The sequence below is a fragment of the Musca vetustissima genome, unplaced genomic scaffold (assembly GCF_032173495.1).
Source record: "Musca vetustissima isolate MV318-11 ecotype Yass unplaced genomic scaffold, APGP_CSIRO_Mvet_v1 utg310131, whole genome shotgun sequence".
NCBI lineage: Eukaryota > Metazoa > Arthropoda > Insecta > Diptera > Muscidae > Musca > Musca vetustissima.
This window is the reverse complement of record NW_026878891.1, coordinates 2,278-21,819: the sequence shown is the minus strand read 5'-3', so window position 1 is coordinate 21,819 and position 19,542 is coordinate 2,278. Positions and strand designations below refer to the sequence as shown.

Below are 19,542 nucleotides of genomic sequence, written 5' to 3'. Positions count from 1 at the left end.
AGGAAAAAATTCGTCAGCCTCGTTCGTCAGGTGAGGTATTTTTTTCTATAGGAAAAAATTCGTCAGCCTCGGTGAGGTATTTTTTTCTATAGGAAAAAATTCGTCAGCCTCGGTGAGGTATTTTTTTCTGTAGGAAAAAATTCGTCAGCCTCGGTGAGGTATTTTTTTCTATAGGAAAAAATTCGTCAGCCTCGGTGAGGTATTTTTTTCTATAGGAAAAAATTCGTCAGCCTCGGTGAGGTATTTTTTTCTATAGGAAAAAATTCGTCAGCCTTGCTGAGGTGGTTTTTTCTATAGAAAAAAATTCGTCAGCCTCGCTGAGGTGGTTTTTTCTATATAAAAAAATTCGTCAGCCTTGCTGAGGTGGTTTTTTCTATAGAAAAAAATTCGTCAGCCTTGCTGAGGTATTCTTTTTCTATAGAAAAAAATTCGTCAGCCTTGCTGAAGTATTCTTTTTCTATAGAAAAAAATTCGTCAGCCTTGCTGAGGTGGTTTTTTCTATAGAAAAAAATTCGTCAGCCTTGCTGAGGTGGTTTTTTCTATAGAAAAAAATTCGTCAGCCTTGCTGAGGTGGTTTTTTCTATAGAAAAAAATTCGTCAGCCTTGCTGAGGTGGTTTTTTCTATAGAAAAAAATTCGTCAGCCTTGCTGAGGTGGTTTTTTCTATAGAAAAAAATTCGTCAGCCTTGCTGAGGTGGTTTTTTCTATAGAAAAAAATTCGTCAGCCTTGCTGAGGTGGTTTTTTCTATAGAAAAAAATTCGTCAGCCTTGCTGAGGTGGTTTTTTTATAGGAAAAACAATCGTCGTCATAGAAAAAAATTTGTCACCCCCTGTCCGACATATTTCCCATATATGTTTTATAATTTTTTATTCTCTAAAATTTCAATTATTTGTTTTAATTTCTTTATTTTTATTTTTAGAAAATATTGTTAGGCATTTTGAAAAAAAATACACATAATATTTGCATTTTATGCATTCATTGATTAGTTTTCTATTTATATGCGCAAATTTTTTGACAGACATCTATCTGTCTGTCTGCCTGTCTATTGATCAAATAGCGATGTTTGTCCTGTGGTTGAACCATGTCTATTTACATTGTTTTTGTACAACAAAAACTAAAATATTTTTCGGGATTTCTCTAAACATTTCAATATTATTTTTGGTTATATTTGATTAAATCGAGATGCCAGAATATTTTCGGGAAATTTATTCACGTTTGGGTGAGGGGGCATTGTGTACATTTAAATTTACATAAATTTAAAATCAAATCGAAAAAAAAACTATCACAATTTAGTTTTTAAATCAATATTTATGGGGTCTATTTATGATTTTGAGTTTAGATTTTTAAAATGAATTTAATATTTATTGTAATATTTTTATTTTCAGATACTCCCTCCTTTGCCATATCACGTACCCCTGGTTTCGGTTATCCCCTGCGTGAGGGCATTGAGGTTTCGCTGAAATGTGATGTTGACTCCAATCCAACCAGTGCACCCAGATGGCAAAAGGATGATGGCGAACCACCGGTGAGTAATGACAAATAAAATCGGTTATAAAATATTGAAACTAGTGATAAAAATTAAAATAAATATTGCGAAAATAATTTTAAAATATTTTCAGGGCCAAAGGTATATTCTGAAAATATTTTAAGGATTTTTTTATATTTTTGCGAGGAACTAAGGACCCTCTCTAGACTCCTCATATCAACATTCCAAAAATATTAAATGTTTGTTTCTGTTTCCTTTTCTTTAAAGGTCCCCCAAACCGGTGATGGTTTCCTTAACTTCACATCCATACGTCGTGAGCACTCCGGCTGGTATAAGTGTACATCGCGCCATCTTAACTATCAGTACTCATCGATTGGTTACTATCTAAGCGTAAGATGTAAGTATTAAAAAATATATAAAATTTAGTGACATTTTTCGGGCTATAAAATTTTGAAGGGATGGAAATATTTAAAAAATAAAGAAAAAAATATGTCCATAAAATAAAAAATTCAACAAAAGTTTATCATAACTTAACCTTCCAATATTTGGGGGAACTGATACTAAGAATAAAAAAAAACTTATCAATATTTCATTACATGTGACTACACATATGCGTGAAATTACCTTTTTTTGGGGGGGACAAAAAAGAATAAAAAATTGCAAACTTACAAAACTTCACAAAAAATCCCCCAAATGACTGCAAGTTTTGCATGCAAGGGATTCTTAACGGTTTATGATGTCCTCTACTTCTTATTTGGGCACGAAGGGAGGAAGAGAGTGTTCGCAACAAGTCAATATTTATGTTGTAAACTGGCAAAAAGGGAGTCAAATTCTTCCACACATGACTATCAAAATCCACTGGCGGATTTTTTATAAAGCTCTCATAGAAAACAACCTGCTCGCCAAAAAAAATACACCCTGTTTGTCACAACCTAAAAATACTCTCCACACAAAAAACTACGACGACTTAAGAGCACATGGAAAAAAATTTGCAGACATAAACACCCACTCACACACATACTGCCACCTCCATATAGACCAATAATTTTCATAGCCGTATTATTGGTTGACTATCAAAAACCCATTGGCAGTGGAAAGCAGCCGTGACGCACAAAAATCTCCAAAATGTTTTTTTTTTATTCAGCACATCGAAGTGGCAAAGATCACGAGTGTTGCGTTCAAGTACACGCAGGGGTGTTCAGTTGTTCGTTCGGCATTTTTTATAGGCCCAACACATGTCAACTGACAAAAAAATATGTTCTCGTAACGACCTAACCTAAAAGTGAGGGTGTTTTTTTGCTACTTAGCCACCATAACAACCTCCATCGAAGTCTTATAAAAATATTTGTGCAAAAAATCAACAACAGTTTTATGTGTGTGTCGATGTTAGTACTCACAAGGGAATATGTCGAGGGTGTTGACAATATTTGTCATTGCTACTTTTGTAGTGCGAAAAAAGTTTCGTTGGTGTGAATTACTTATGGTAATAAAATAGGTGGAAGAGGGGCAAAAGAGGATTTCAAAGGGGGTTGAAGGAAGTCTTCTGAGGATTTTTTCCTAAAAAACCAATTTTTGCGATCCATCTAAAGGCTTTTTTTCTATAAAATAAAATTCTTTAGGTCCTCCTGAGGACTCTTTTCCATAGAAAAAAATCTTAGGTCTTCCTAACCTAATGATGGTCCTTGAAAAAATATTTTTATAAGTCCACGCCTTGAAAAAATATTTTTATAAGTCCACGCCTTGAAAAAATATGTTTATAAGTCCACGCCTTGAAGAAATATTTTTATAAGTCCACGCCTTGAAAAAATATTTTTATAAGTCCACGTCTTGAAAAAAAATATTTTTATAAATCTACGCCTTGGAAAGCGTTGAAAAAATATTTTTATAAATCCACGCCTTGAAAAGCCTTGAAAAAATATTTTTATAAATCCACGCCTTGAAAAGCCTTGAAAAAATATTTTTATAAATCCACGCCTTGAAAAGCCTTGAAAAAATATTTTTATAAATCCACGCCTTGAAAAGCCTTGAAAAAATATTTTTATAAATCCACGCCTTGAAAAGCCTTGAAAAAATATTTTTATAAATCCACGCCTTGAAAAGCCTTGAAAAAATATTTTTATAAATCCACGCCTTGAAAAGCCTTGAAAAAATATTTTTATAAATCCACGCCTTGAAAAGCCTTGAAAAAATATTTTTATAAATCCACGCCTTGAAAAGCCTTGAAAAAATATTTTTATAAATCCACGCCTTGAAAAGCCTTGAAAAAATATTTTTATAAATCCACGCCTTGAAAAGCCTTGAAACAATATTTTTATAAATCCACGCCTTGAAAAGCCTTGAAAAAATATTTTTTTATAAATCCACGCCTTGAAAAGCCTTGAAAAAATATTTTTTATAAATCCACGCCTTGAAAAGCCTTGAAAAAATATTTTTATAAATCCACGCCTTGAAAAGCCTTGAAAATCCCCGCCTAAGCAAGGATAGGCCCTTAAAAATATTTTAAAAAAATCCACGCCTGCTTTCAAAAATACATGTCTGAAGATAGGCCTCTGTTTAGATGCGGAAAATATTTGTAAAAACCATTCTATGAAAACCATTTTGAAACCAGTGAGCGGGGCCGACCACACGATACCCTACACAACTACCACAGAACTATATCTTTCTGCGGATTTTTATTCCGAGCCTGGGTAATATTTCGTGATAGTTGCACCCTCATACCCGATTAGAGGTCAACAGTACTACTTCATCCCTTCTAATTACTTGTCCAGATTCCCTTGACCGTGGTTTCTGTTGTGATGTTCGGCTTATAAAGGTGCCCTATAGATCGACTCGAAAAAACAAAAAAAAAATAAGTTTTCGATCCACTTCATCCCAAAATTATTATCTGATCATCACCGAAAATTAAAGGCGTTGTCCTTGACCATAACTGGAACGTCATGGAACATTTCAAAGCGATCAGCGCTATATTTTCGCCCTCTAGTGTGGTAATGGTTTACTAAATAATATCTGAATACTTAAGCACTTGTGTATCTCCCACATCCGAGTACATAGACAATATAATTGGTATCAGTTTAAAGGTCAACCACTCCTCTTATCGGGTCTATGTCCTTCAGGGCTAAATATACATGTCATAGAATACAAATTTTGTAATTTCATTTCATCCCCCTAAATATTAGCCGATATTTACCGAAAGCTATAGGGGTCTTCATTGGCCATAACCTATCCTACATGCAAAATTTCGTGAATATTGATCCATATCTGTGGCCTGTATCGTGTTTACAAATTATAATGGACAAACGGTCAGATGGGCGGACACACATGTCTAGATCGACTCAGCTAGTCGAGTTATGACGATCGGTATACTTAAAGGTGGGTCTACGACCAATATTTCGCGGTATTGGAAATTCTTGGAGCTGCACAAAGCTATAATAACCTGACAACGTAGTTGTGTAGGGTATAATGACAACATATTTGTGTAGGGTATAAAAATATCCTCCTCAGCAGGCTCCTCAGCACACTGAGTGCAGACAAAAAAATTCATCAGTACTCGTTGTCCTCTCACAAAATTTGTGTTTAAATTCAATGCACTTATTTTTTCCAAAATTTACACCATGTCCATTGCTCTCGAACAACATTCCACGGCGGGGTATGAAAAACAAAACAACAACAACATAGAATGTTATGTTAAATTTAACATTTACATCAACATCTACATCCACATACATCAACAAAAAACAAACAAAACAGAAGTAGGCTTTCAACCACTTCTCATCCTTTAAAGGCTCGACTGGCCTAACACCACCCACCCAAATGCGTGTGTGCTTGATGCTGCTGCCCACTTCAAGTCACTTGTTTATGGTTGGGTTGTAAATATTTGTATTTAACACCAATACATGAATGCATAGCAACATACACACTCCGCCACGTTCGCACACATAGATACATACATGTGTATATTCCTTCTATATATTTTTTTGGTTAACTATAACCCAGACATTTTTCTTTGGCACCCTCTGCAAAATATTTCTAGAAGAGTGTGTGTGTGCGTATACTTTCAAAATATTTCAAGTGCTATGCCAGTAATGGGGGGAACTTCTAGACATATGCATATGTATGTTGTGTGTGTGTCTTGAATATATTAAAATTTTGTGGGGAGCCCTTTTGGGGTGTGTGTATGAGCTCTTCAACACCCTGACTCTTATAAAGGTAAATATCTCTTTCTCTCTATAGACATATGTATTTGTTTATTTTAAATAATGTTTGTGTTCTTTTTTGTTTTCTTTTTCGTTGGTGTTCATGTCTATAAATAAATAAGAAGAAAAATAAAAAATACAAAATATTTTAATTGGCAAAAATATTTTTACAAAAAAAAAAAATAAATAAATAAAATATATTTTAAAAATTTTAAAGAGTGGGAATAAAACAATTAAAACATGTGTAAACGAATTGAGAACCTAAAAGTAGGCAATGAATTTTGTTTCTTAAATAGGGGAAATTTATAGAAGTCAGTTTACTATATCTTGTAGAAGAATTGTTGCCTACATTTAAGGCAATGGAAGGTCATTTGTATATGAATTCCTTATCACGAGCCTTAGTGCATGTCCAATCTCGGAAATTTATCGGAATATTATTGTCTATTTTTATACGCTTCACAAGGAAACGAGATGGATACATGGTCCCTTTTGAGAATATGCATAGAATCACTTTCTGAGTCGATTTATGCATGTCCGTCCGTCTGTCTGTCTGACTGTTGATGTTAAATTGTAAACAAAATACAGGTCGCAATTATCATCCTATTTGGATGAAATTTGGCACAAGTCACTTATTTGGCCAAAGTATGAACCCTATTGAAATTGGGAAAAATCGGTTCTAGGTATATCCAAGACTTATAAAAATATTTATGAAAAAGCAACAACAACAACTTTATATGCGTTTGTCGATGTTAGTACTCATAAGGGAATATGTCGAGGGTGTTGACAATATTTGTCGTTGCTGTTTTGTAGTGCGAAAAAATTTCTTTGGTGTGAATTACTTATGGTAATAAAAAAAGGGGGAAGGAGGACTTCAAAAGGGGGTTTGAAGAAACGAAACAAACAAACTGAAGGAAAAATTCCTTAGGTCCACTGAGGACTTCGTTTTTTTCTATAGAAAAAATGACTTCCTCAGGAAAAATTCCTCATATCCGCCTAAGGATTATTTCTTTTCGTTTGGAAGGTCATTTGTATATGAATTCCTTATCACGGGCCTTAGCGTATGTCTAACCTCGGGATTTATCGGAATATTATTGCCTATTTTTATACCCTTCACAACACTGTGTTTGTAACGGGCAAAAGGAAACGAGATGGATCCATGGTCCCTTTTGAGAATATGCATAGAATCTCTTTCTGAGTCGATTTATGCATGTCCGTCCGATGTTGTTGTTAAATTGTAAACAAAATACAGGTCGCAATTATCATCCGATTTGGATGAAATTTGGCAAATCGGTTATACATTAGCTCCCATATATATTTTCGTCCGATTAAATGTAAATGGGGTACCAAAGTCCGTATATATGTCCTTCGATTTGCACGAAATTTGGCACAGCGTAATGAATTATGTTTAGCATGATTTGTGTTAAGTTTCGTGAAAATCGATTCAGATTTTGATATAGGTCCCATATATATTTTCGTCCGATTTAAGGTAAATGGTGCGCCAAAGTCCCTAAATATCTTTGGATTTGCACGAAATTTAGCACAGCGTACTGAATTAAGCCTAGAATGATGTCTGCTAAGTTTTGTGAAAATCGGTTCAGATATAGATATAGCTCTCATATATATTTTCGTCCGATTAAAGGTAAATGAGGCACCAAAGTCTCTATATATCTTTCGATTTAAACGAAATTTGGCATAAAGTACTGAATTTGGTCAATAATGACGTGTTCCAAGTTTCGAGAAAATCGGTTCAGATTTTGATATAGCTCCCATATATAGTTTCGTCCGATTTAAGGTAAATTGTGCCCAAAGTCCCTATATATCCTTGGATTTGCACGAAATTTGGCATAGGGCACTAAATTCGGTCAAGAATGAAGTGTGCTACTTTTCGTGAAAATCGGTCCAGATTTAGATATAGCTCCCATATATAGTTTCGTCCGATTTAAGGTAAATTGTGCCCAAAGTCCCTATATATCCTTGGATTTGCAGGAAATTTGGCATATAGTACTGAATTAGGTCTAGAATGATGTCTGTTAAGTTTCGTGAAAATCGGTCCAGATTTAGATATAGCTCCCATATATATTTTCTTCCGATTTAAGGTAAATCGGTCTCCAAAGTCCATATATATCTTTCGATTTGTACGAAATTTCGCATAGAGTACTGAATTAGGTGCAGAATGATATGTGTCAAGTTTCGAGAAAATCGGTTCAGATTTAGATATTGCTCTCATATATAGTTTTGACCGATTTAAGGTAAATGGTGCACCAAAGTCCCCATATATCTTTCGATTTGCACGAAATTTGTGCATAAAGTACTGAATTAGGTCAAGAATGACGTGTTTCGACAAAATCGGTTTAGATTTAGATACAGCTCCCGATTTAAGGTAAATGGTGCACCAAAGTTCCTATATATGAGGACCAAATTCCCTACATATGAGCATGTGTTAGGATTCATGTTAGTCGGTTTACTTATAGATAAAGATCGCATTTTTAAGTTCGTTCAATTTCATGTCTACGTTCCTGCGAAAAAAACACATCTGTAAAGACACATATGTAGAATATTTCCAAGTGGTGAAGGGTATCATATAGTCAGTCGGCCCTGTCTGACTTTACTACTTTCCTTACTGGTTTTCATATCTAAAAAATTATAATTAAAATTTATTGTCCACCTTTAGATGTTATATTTTCAAATTATTTATTGCCTACTTTTGGGGTTTAAAAAATGTTTTCATATTTTATCCCTCGCCTTTTTATGGCTTCTCTGTTTTTACTTTTGTTTCAAAATAAATTAGTTTATTTTGTGTTAGCTAAAAATCATAATTTGTCATCAATCAGGTGTCAATATGAAAAAAACTCCAATCCAACACCTAAAAGTATGCAACGCACATTCGTTGAAGTAATAAAAAATGTATGAAAATAAATGAAAGGCCGTTTATCAAAATAAAGCAATTACGGATCGAGTTACATGTCATAACTCACCTTGTTAGGAAGCTGAAAAAACCCCGAGCGAGGAAGATGAAAGATCTCACCGAAAAAATCCGTGATTCCCCAATTGATTTCCTGCCATTGCTTCCTAGTAATTCCACCAATAAAAAAGTGCCTCTAATAATAACATGACAAAATATTACGAGGGGTAAAAAATGGAATCAAAATATGAATCCTAACAATCAATGCCTGCAGGCAGGCATGCTGCATCCTTTAGGGAATCACACCTTCAAAATTTGACACACAGGGCCGTCATGGTGCCGCGAGAGGTAAAGAAAAAATAGAAAAAGGAAAGCAGAAAAAAATGAAAACGAAAACGAGGAAATAAAACGATGAAAATAAATCCTGACAAGCGCCTGTCGTTACTCATTATTGACAATAACAAATGTTTTATTAATAAAGGCAATGTGTTGCTGTTGTTATTGTTGTTGTACAAACATTTTCCTGCCAAGGAAATCTAGTAACACCAACACACTCGTACTCACACACACACACACGTAATTGTTCCCTTGCCATCTAAGAAACGGATTTTCCTGGTGATTGCTATGAAAAAGCAATTGAGGAAAAAAAGTGAACAAAAAATTGACAAGTAACAGAAAATGATTGATAAGAATTTTTTTTATCGGATAGCAGGAGTAATAAAGCAGGGTGGGGATGTACAAAATAAATTGTCTGGAATGTCTAAAAGTTTGTTTTATTTTTTTTATTTTTTTTTTGTTGTATGGCTTCCGCCTTAAGCAAATTTTGGGGTCCCAGCAACTTTTTGTGTAAAACTAAAAACAATTTTTGCTGCCTTAACTTTCAATAAATACGGTCACGAGAATTTGCTCGCTAACATAGGGGAGGTATTGGAGAATTTTTGTTTAAAGGAATTTGCTACAAAAAATGGGGAAAACAATAACTATTTCCTCCACTTCACTAACCACCCCTGCCTCCACTACCTAACCAACCATCAATAAAATAAAAACAATAACACACAAACAACGAAATAATTCAATTTCTTTCAAAACATTACTGGCATGTCAGCGGGATTAACAAGAACAACAAAAAACAACAACAATTTTGTTACAACAACTTCAACAACTTGTCCAACAATTTAATAGACAATCAATACCGATTAAGGCATTTTGTTGTTCTTATTTTCCAATCAAATAAAATAAGGACTCAAATTTTGGTTTCAAATTTCAGCATCGTAGTCAGTATCAAAATCAAAATCTCTACTTCAAAAATTCCCATTCTATTTTACCAATTGATTTTCTTTTGTCTCCCCCCAACCCCATTTAAAAGTGAAACACATCGACACAACATTGTCGAACTCTTCCTTATCCGAAAATCTCTCAACAACAACTACAGAGATAAATATTTTTTTAATAATTTAATAACTTACGGAGTATGCTTCAAAACAATGCCAGGACAATGGTAAGGATGTTTGAATGGGAGCAATAAAAACAAATTATTACAAAATATTGAATTTCAATTTAATCCTCTAATAAGTCCTGAAAACAATTTAGACGATTAATGGAGTTTTAAAAAATAATTTTTAAGGGCTGCAATGCATGTGGAGAACTTATAATTCAAGGTTTTTATACCCTACACAACTATATTGTCAGGGAATTATAGCTTTCTGCAGCCCCAAGAGTTTGTAACGCCGCGAAATATTGGCCTTAGACCTACCTTTAAGTATACCGATCGTCATATCTCGACTAGCTGAGTGGGAGTTACTTAAATATATACAGTGTGTCCGTACGTATGTCCATATATAATTTGTAAACACGATACAGGCCACAGTTATGGACGAAAATATAGCTTCGACGAAATTTTGTATGTAGGATGGGTTCTGCCCAATGAAGACCCCTATTGTTTTTTGGTAAAGATCGGTTATTATTTAGGGGATGAAATGGACCAAAAACTTTATTTTTGTCTGATTTTCTGGTCGTTCCAGAGGCCATAATTATGGCCCAAACATCACGAAATTTTACATAAATAACGGGATCGGGCTAATGAATAAGCATGCCTGTTTTGATAAAGATTGGTCAATATTTAACGGGTCAAATGGACCCTGACTTTTGTGTGAATTGCAAAAATTGTATTCTATGTCATATATATTTACCTATGAAGGACATAGGCCCGAAAAGTTGGTAGTACATCCAAGAAGAGTGGATACCAATTATACTGCCGTATGTACTCGGATGTGGGAATTACACTTAAATATATACAGGTGTTTACGTAATCACATATTATTTTGTAATCCATTACCACACTAGAGGACGAAAATATAGCTTTGATCGCTTTGAAAATTTTCACGAGATTCCAGTTGTGGTCAAGGACAACGCCTATAATTTTCGGTGATGATCAGATAGAAATTGTGGGATGAAGTGGACCGAAAACTAAATTGTTTATGTTTTTTTCGAGTTGATCTATAGGCCACAATTAGAAGTTGAACATCACAACACAACCCATGGTGTCACCAAGTATTGAATATTAGTAATATTCGGAAAATATGTCAGTATAAGAAAGTGCTTTAGACCTCTAATCGGGCAAGAGGGTGTAAACTTTACGAAATCTTGCCCAGGCTCAGTTGAAAAAAAACACGCCTGATAATAGCCCTCCACAAATATATTTTTAAAATCCGCGCCTAATTGTAGGCTTTGAAAAATAATTGTATGCCTCCAAAAATATATTGTTAAAAATCTACGCGAGATTATAGACCTTCAAAAACATATTTTTAAAATCCGCGCCTAATTGTAGGCTCTGAAAAATAATTGTAGGCCTCCAAAAATATATTGTTAAAAAACTACGCCAGATTATAGACCTTCAAAAACATATTTTTAAAATCCGCGCCTAATTGTAGGTTTTGAAAAATAATTGTAGGCCTCCAAAAATATATTGTTAAAAATCTACGCCAGAGTATAGACCTTCAAAAACATACTTTTAAAATCCGCGCCTAATTGTAGGCTCTGAAAAATAATTGTAGGCCTCCAAAAATATATTGTTAAAAATCTACGCCAGATTATAGACCTTCAAAAACATATTTTTAAATCCCATGCATAAAAGATCTACTCCTAATTGAAGGCCTTCAAAAATACATTTTTAAAAAAATTCACGCCTAATTGTAGACCATCAAAAATAAATTTTTAAAAAAATCACGCCTAATTGTAGACCTTCAAAAATACATTTTTAAAAAATTCACGCCTAATTTTAGACCTTCAAAAATATATTTTTTTTAAATTCCACGCCTAATTGTAGACCTTCAAAAATATATATTTAAAAATCCACGCCTAATTGTAGGCCTTGAAAATGACTATTAAAAAATCCACGCCTAATTATAGGCCTTGAAAGTTGATTTTTAAAAAATCCACGCCTAATTATAGGCCTGGAAAATGACTTTTAAGAAATTCACGCCTAATTATAGGCTTTGAAAATTAATTTTTGGAATCCATGACTAATTGTATGCCTTGAAAATGACTTTTAAAAAATCCACGCCTAATTATAGACCTTGAAAATTACTTTTTGAAATCGACGCCTAATTGTATGGCTTTAAAATTACCTTCAAAAAATCTAAGACAAATTTTTGGCATTGAAAAAGATTTTAAAAAATCCACAAGGCCTCGAAAAAATATCTTTAAAGTATTTTGCAGAATCCACGCCTATGGGTATGCTTTAAAAAATTCATGCCTATTTATAGGCTTTAAAAAAATCCACTCCTAACTTGTTTTTTGATTTACATAATTTTTTTATATTTTTCCATGCTTGACTTTTGAATCATATTTTCAATATTTCAAATATATGTTGAATTTTTCGCATAGGACCATAAATTACCTACCATGATATATTTAGATTTAAAATTTATGAAACAAAAACCTTACCCAATATTTGCATCACCCAAATACAATAAATTTCATTTAAATTATTCAAACCCAAATATCAAAAACACATTTATGTTGTTTCATATTTCAAAAACAAAAAAAAAAAACTCCCTTTTCAGACACAAACCACAGCTCATTCAGGCTACAAATAATTCCCAGTAACTCAGTGACAGAAAATGAGAAAAAAAGTAAATTTGCATATTTTCTTTTTTTTTGTGGGGAAAATTGTGGTTGACACAACCTCACTCGCACTCCACACACAATTCATATTTAAAATTGTAAACACCACAATAATAATAATCGGAATAATAAGAATATGAGTTGATTTGAAAACCGCCAGTTAGCACTTTCACCCAACAATACAATCCGCCATGCAACACACACACACAGACAGACACCCAATGAATGGTATTATGACACATTTATCTACTTTGCATTTTTTTTTTTCAAAACACACAGAAAAAAGAGTGTCATTGTGTGAATGCGTGCGTGCGTGTGTGTGTGTGTCACCGAGTATTGTTATTAGAATATTAAAAAGTATAAATTACAATTTAAGCCGCCATGTAGGCAATATATTGTCATATATACTCGAATGGCATATGGCCTAAAAGTATGCTAGCAAAGAACGAAATGTAAGTACTTATGCAAGCAAGCACAAACAGAAAATAAATACTCGAAACAAAGAAAATCACACTGACACCCAATTGTGATACTTAGAGGGTATTTAGTCAAATACAAACAAACAACAATAGACAATGGAAGGCGAGAAACGAGATATCTTATTGTGTTTAACGCGGTATATTTTTAGGCATGTGCGTCTGAGTGGATGTGACAAAAAAAATCATAAAACAATAAATAACAATTGTTTAGGGTGGCAGTGCAAAAAAAACTCCATTTAAATGCCATACATAAATTAAAGCGATGAAAGAGAAGGAGGCTCAGAGGCGCTAAGGAGGATTAAACAAAAAGGGACATTAATGGGATTTTTTTGTGCAGGATATACTAGTCAAAGCAAAAGGATTGCAATTTTTATTTATTTTGGACAAAAATATTTCAAAACAATTCAAGCTTGTTGTTGATAGGATCTGAAAAAAAATTAAAGCATCTAAGATTAAAATCAAAATTTTGTGTGGATATTTGAGGCTACATATTTTATTGCCTACTTTAGGGCACTTTATAGTACTTCGAAAATTTAACCAACAATTTCCACTAATTAACCAATACATTTGGACATATTTCGCGAAAGTTTGGGTTTTTCATTTTCCTTTTCATTATTGTTTTATTGTCATACACACACACACCACACACTAATTATAGGCCTTGAAAATTAATGTCAAAAAATTATTTGTTTAATTATAGGCCTTGAAAATTCCTTTTAAAAAATCAACGAACTTTATAGGCCTTGAAAATTGCCTTCTCCACACAAAATATCCAACACACCGGATAATCATAGCCTTGAAAATTCCTTTTAAAAAATTCAGGCTTAATGGAAGAACAATTGCCTAACAAATTGGCCAATAAAATTGTATAGTACTTCGAAAATTTAACCAAAATTTCCACTAATTAACTTCTAAACATATGCATTTAGTTCTCATGTCACGGAAAGCGTAAAAAAGTTTTTTGCTTTAATTTGAAAATAAAATAAGACTACGAAGTAATTATAAGTCGAAATGGGCCTACTTCGATGAACACAAAACAAGTTTACGAGAAAAGTTTTCCTCTTAATGAGTAAGACAAGAACGAAGTAAGGTAGTAAAGAAGGGAGGGGATAGATCCTAGGTGAGAAAAAAATCACACACGTGAACAGACAGGCCTTGAAAATGACATTTAAAAAAAAAAATCCACGCCTAATTGTAATAATATTCTTTAAAAAATCCACGCCTAATTGTAATAATATTCTTTAAAAAATCCACGCCTAATTGTAGGCCTTGAAAATGGCATTTAAAAAATCCACGCCTAATTGTAGGCCTTGAAAATGGCTTTTAAAAAATCCACGCCTAATTGTAGGCCTTGAAAATGACATTTAAAAAATCCACGCCTAATTGTAGGCCTTGAAAATGAAAAAATCCACGTGTAGGCCTTGAAAATTAAAAAATCCACGCCTAATTGTAGGCAATGAAATTTTTTTTAATGCACGCCTAATTGTAGGCAATGAAATTTTTTTTAATCCACGCCTAATTGTAGGCAATGAAAAAATATTTTTTTTACAAAAATCCACGCCTAATTGTAGGCCTTGAAAATGACATTTAAAAAATCACACACGTGAACAGACAGGCCTTGAAAATGACATTTAAAAAATCCACGCCTAATTGTAGGCCTTGAAAATGACATTTAAAAAATCCACGTCTAATTGTAGGCCTTGAAAATGACATTTAAAAAATCCACGCCTAATTGTAGGCCTTGAAAATGACATTTAAAAAATCTACTCCTAATTTTAGGCCTTGAAAATGACATTTAAAAAATCCACGCCTAATTGTAGGCCTGGAAAATGACATTTAAAAAATCCACGCCTAATTGTAGGCCTTGAAAATGACATTTAAAAAATCCACGCTTAATTGTAGGCCTTGAAAATGACATTTAAAAAATCCACGCCTAATTGTAGGCCTTGAAAATGACATTTAAAAAATTTACGCCTAATTTTAGGCCTTGAAAATGACATTTAAAAAATTTACGCCTAATTTTAGGCCTTGAAAATGACATTTAAAAAATCCACGCCTAATTGTAGGCCTTGAAAATGACATTTAAAAAATCCACGCCTAATTGTAGGCCTTGAAAATGACATTTAAAAAATCCACGCCTAATTGTAGGCCTTGAAAATGACATTTAAAAAATCCACGCCTAATTGTAGGCCTTGAAAATGACATTTAAAAAATCCACGCCTAATTATAGGCCTTGAAAATGACTTTTAAAAACCCCACGCATATTTAGAGGCCTTGAAAATTCCTTTTAAAAAATCCACGTCTAATTGTAGGCAATGAAAACGGCATTTTAAAAAATCCACGCCTAATTGTAGGCCATGAAAACGGCATTTTAAAAAATCCACGCCTAATTGTAGGCCATGAAAATGACATTTAAAAAATCCACGCCTAATTGTTGGCCTTGAAAAAACATGTTTAAAAAATCCACGCTTAATTGTAGGCCTTGAAAATTACATTTAAAAAATCCACGCCTAATTGTAGGCCTTGAAAAAACATGTTAAAAATACCACGCCTAATTGTAGGCCTTGAAAATGACATTTACAAAATCCACGCCTAATTGTAGGCCTTGAAAATGACATTTAAAAAATCCACGCCTAATTGTAGGCCTTGAAAAAACATGTTTAAAAATCCACGCCTAATTGTAGACCTTGAAAAGATATTATTAAAAAATCCACGCCTAATTGTAGGCCTTGAAAAAACATCCACGCCTAATTGTAGGCCTTAAAAAAAGATAAAAAATATCCAGGTCTAATTGTAGGCCTTGAAAAAACATGTTTCAAAAATCCACGCCTAATTGTAGGCTTTGAAAAAACATGTTTGAAAAATCACCGCCTAAATGTAGACCTTGAAAAAACATGTTTAAAAAATTCACGCCTAATTGTAGGCCTTGAAAAAACATATCTCAAAAATCAACGCCTAATTGTAGGCCTTAAAAAAATATGTTTAAAAATCCACGCCTAATTGTAGGACTTAAAAAACATGTTTAAAAATCCATGCCTAATTGTAGGCCTTGAAAAAAAACATGTTTAAAAATTTCACGCCTAACTGTAGGCCTTAAAAATAAAAATTTTTTAATTCATGTCTAATGTAGGTATTTAGGCCTTTTGAGCATTTCTTCTAAGTTATTGTGTAATTTTAGTATTTTTTTCTTTTTAAATTTTTATTATGGACCCTCTAAATTAATGGAAATCCCACCAAAGTGTGTTAGCCTTCTCTGTTCCTATTACCCGAAATATTACCATAAGTATCCTCTGTAACACAGAGAGGACGCCTAAAAGCCTACTTTCTCCCTTATTATCTATGTTAAAACCCTAAGCTGATCATCATATTTTGCATAATCCCTAAAAGTATGCCAAGTTATTGCTATTGAAAATTACTTTTTTCCGACAAAAAAAAGAAACAAACCGACATTTTGCCATGTTTACTTGATTCCGATGATGGGCCTGTCTATGATGGTATTTCGGTATTCGTTTTGTTGCTATTGTTGTTGTCAATTACCATCAAATTAATACCACTTGAGATGGCGGGGATGGAAACAAAACATTTCCTATTTTACGCAAACGAAAAAAAAAACGAAGTCAAAAAGGAAGCCATGAAACAAAATGGAAGTGAAGAAGTAAAGTTCCGAAAAAAAACTGCAAGAAATTACAAGATAAACAATGAGGCTGGAAGACAACAAAAGAAAAGTGCTAACAAAAGTTATAGGAGAATAAAAAAGGCTAGGCATTGTTACCTTCCGCCATTTTCCCCCTTCCCTTTCGCATTATATTTTGTCGTTCGGGACCTAATCCGGCAATGATTTAAGCTTTTCATAATTTGTAGTGAAGTTAAAAAAGTAACAATAATTTGTCAAGCCCTCTACGCCCCGTACACAACATCGTCTACTCAACATTTACGCAGTTTCTTTTGTTAGGCCTACTCCTCTTCAGGATGGGCCATAAAAAAAGAAAATTCATATGCAATCATAACCTGTCATTATTATATATTATTGCATGTTGGCAGTCGTCCCTCCCCTTCCAAAGCCCCCTTTTTGTAAAGCTAGAGAAAAAAACTTCAACGAAAGGTATGAAAATTGAACAGCTGTGCCGCGTGCCACTGCCTGAGCACCAATGATATGTAAATCCGTACAAATTTGTTTTCTCTTTGTTGTTGTTGTTGTTCTTTTCGTCTTCTTCTTCTTTTGTCAGCAGAATGTCAGATTGTCACATCATATGGTGGCATTTCAAGCACGGCATCTTACCATTTGAAAAAAACGAAATAACCTCAAAAAGCTAAATATATTGTAGCATACTTATGGGCTGACAAAGCCTTCATCGTTATTATGCGTTTTTTCTACCTTCCTCGTCTTCTTATTTTGCTGTGACTTAAAAGATATTCAGCCCTCAAGTAGGGCAAATCAAACGAAGAAGCAGCAAAAAAAGATTTAAGTGACAAAAGATTTGCTGTCATTCATGTGTCACCTGACACACCAATCGATCAAAATATTTTCTCTTTATCCACAAAAGGTGAATGACAATAAATGGAAATTATTTTCTTTTTTTCTGTCTAATACGAACATTTATTTGAGTGTCAGGATGTCAAAGGCAGACCGTCAGGTGGGAACAGATTTTTGCGTAACATTTCATTTGAGTTCTGAGCAATAGAGAAGTTTTTAATTAAAATTGAAAATTGACTTCTAAAATACCATGCCTAAATGTAGGCCTTGGAAAATGTCTTCTAAAATACCTCGCTTAGATGTAGGCCTTCAAAATGCCTTTTAAAATACCGCGCTTATATGTAGGCCTTGAAAAATTACTTCTAAAATACCACGCCTAAATGTAGGCCTTGAAAAATGACTTCTAAAATTCGAGCCTAAAAGTAGGCCTTGAAAAATGACTTCTAAAATACCACGCCTAAATGTAGGCCTTGAAAAATGTCTATTCAAATACCACGCCTAAATGTGGGCCTTGAAAAATGACTTAAGAAACCACGCCTAAATGTAGGCCTTTGAGGAATGACTTCTAAAAGATCATGACTAAATGTAGGCCTTGAAAAATGACTCCTAAAATACCACGCCTAAATGTAGGCGTTGAAAAATGACTTCTAAAATACCACGCCTAAATGTAGGCCTTGAAAAATGACTTAAGAAACCACGCCTATATGTAGGCCTTTGAGAAATGACTTCTAAAATAGCATGCCTAAATGTAGGCCTTAAAAAATTAATTCTGAAATACCAAGACTAAATGTAGGCCTTGAAAATGACTTCTAAAATACCATGCCTAAATGTAGGGCTTGAAAAATGAATTCTGAAATACCAAGACTAAATGTAGGCCTTGAAAAATTACTTATAAAATACCACGCCTGAAGGTAGGCATTGAAAAATGATTTTTAAGGAACCACGCCTGAAGGTAGGCATTGAAAAATGACTTTTAAGGAACCACGCCTGAAGGTAGGCATTGAAAATGACTTTTAAGGAACCACGCCTGAAGGAAGGCATTGATAAATGACTTTTAAGGAACCACGCCTGAAGGTAGGCATTGAAAAATGATTTTTAAGGAAACACGCCTGACGGTAGGCATTGAAAAATGACTTTTAAGGAACCACGCCTGAAGGTAGGCATTAAAAATGACTTTTAAGGAACCACGCCTGAAGGTAGGCATTGAAAAATGATTTTTAAGGAACCACGCCTAAATATAGGCCTTGAAAAATGACTTTAAAAACCACGCCTAAATATAGGCATTGAAAAATGACTTTTAAAAAACCACGCCTAAATATAGGCCTTGAAAAATTGCTTAAAAAACCCACGCCTAAATGTAGGCCTTAAAAGAATTTTTAAAAATTCCACGCCTGCATATAGGCCATGAAAAATAATTTCCAGAATGTAGGCCTTGAAAAAAATTATGAAAAAAAATATTTTATAAAATCCACTCCTCTTTGTAGGCTTTGAAATAAATCTAAAATTGAATTTGCCGAAAACCTCCTCCTCCTTTTACCATAAAAATCATATTCAGTCTTTAAACCCAATCCAATTTATTTTGGCGACCTAATTTTCCTTCGCCACATTATATTCTGGTCATTTTCGTTCGCCTTTCTCGATTTTTTTTTTTTTTCCTTCGCTTATCATTTAGGGTTTTTTTCTATTTAACAGCATAAATGCCACAAAAACGAAAGACATTGTGTCCTGATAACGATTATGACAAACTGCCCTAAATAATGGTCATGATTCTAGTAGCAAGGCAATCATTTTAGTTGGTGGTGGTGGTATGGTCGTTAAAGCTACTTTGGTTTCACTGCTGATAGCTTAACCAAAAATGGAGGAGAAGATGAGAAGAATAAGAA

The 19,542-nt window shown here is 33.7% G+C and overlaps 1 protein-coding gene across 1 annotated transcript; it reads left to right on the top strand.

Moving 5' to 3' along the window:
- Positions 1 to 1,385: 1,385 nt before the first annotated feature.
- LOC133323669 (uncharacterized) lies at positions 1,386 to 1,894 on the top strand (the record flags this gene model as incomplete). The annotated part of the gene is made up of 2 exons (XM_061532589.1): positions 1,386 to 1,525; positions 1,754 to 1,894. Coding segments are annotated over 2 exons (281 nt in total), but the record flags the coding sequence as incomplete, so codon positions are not given.
- Between the last annotated feature and the right edge of the window lie 17,648 nt (positions 1,895 to 19,542).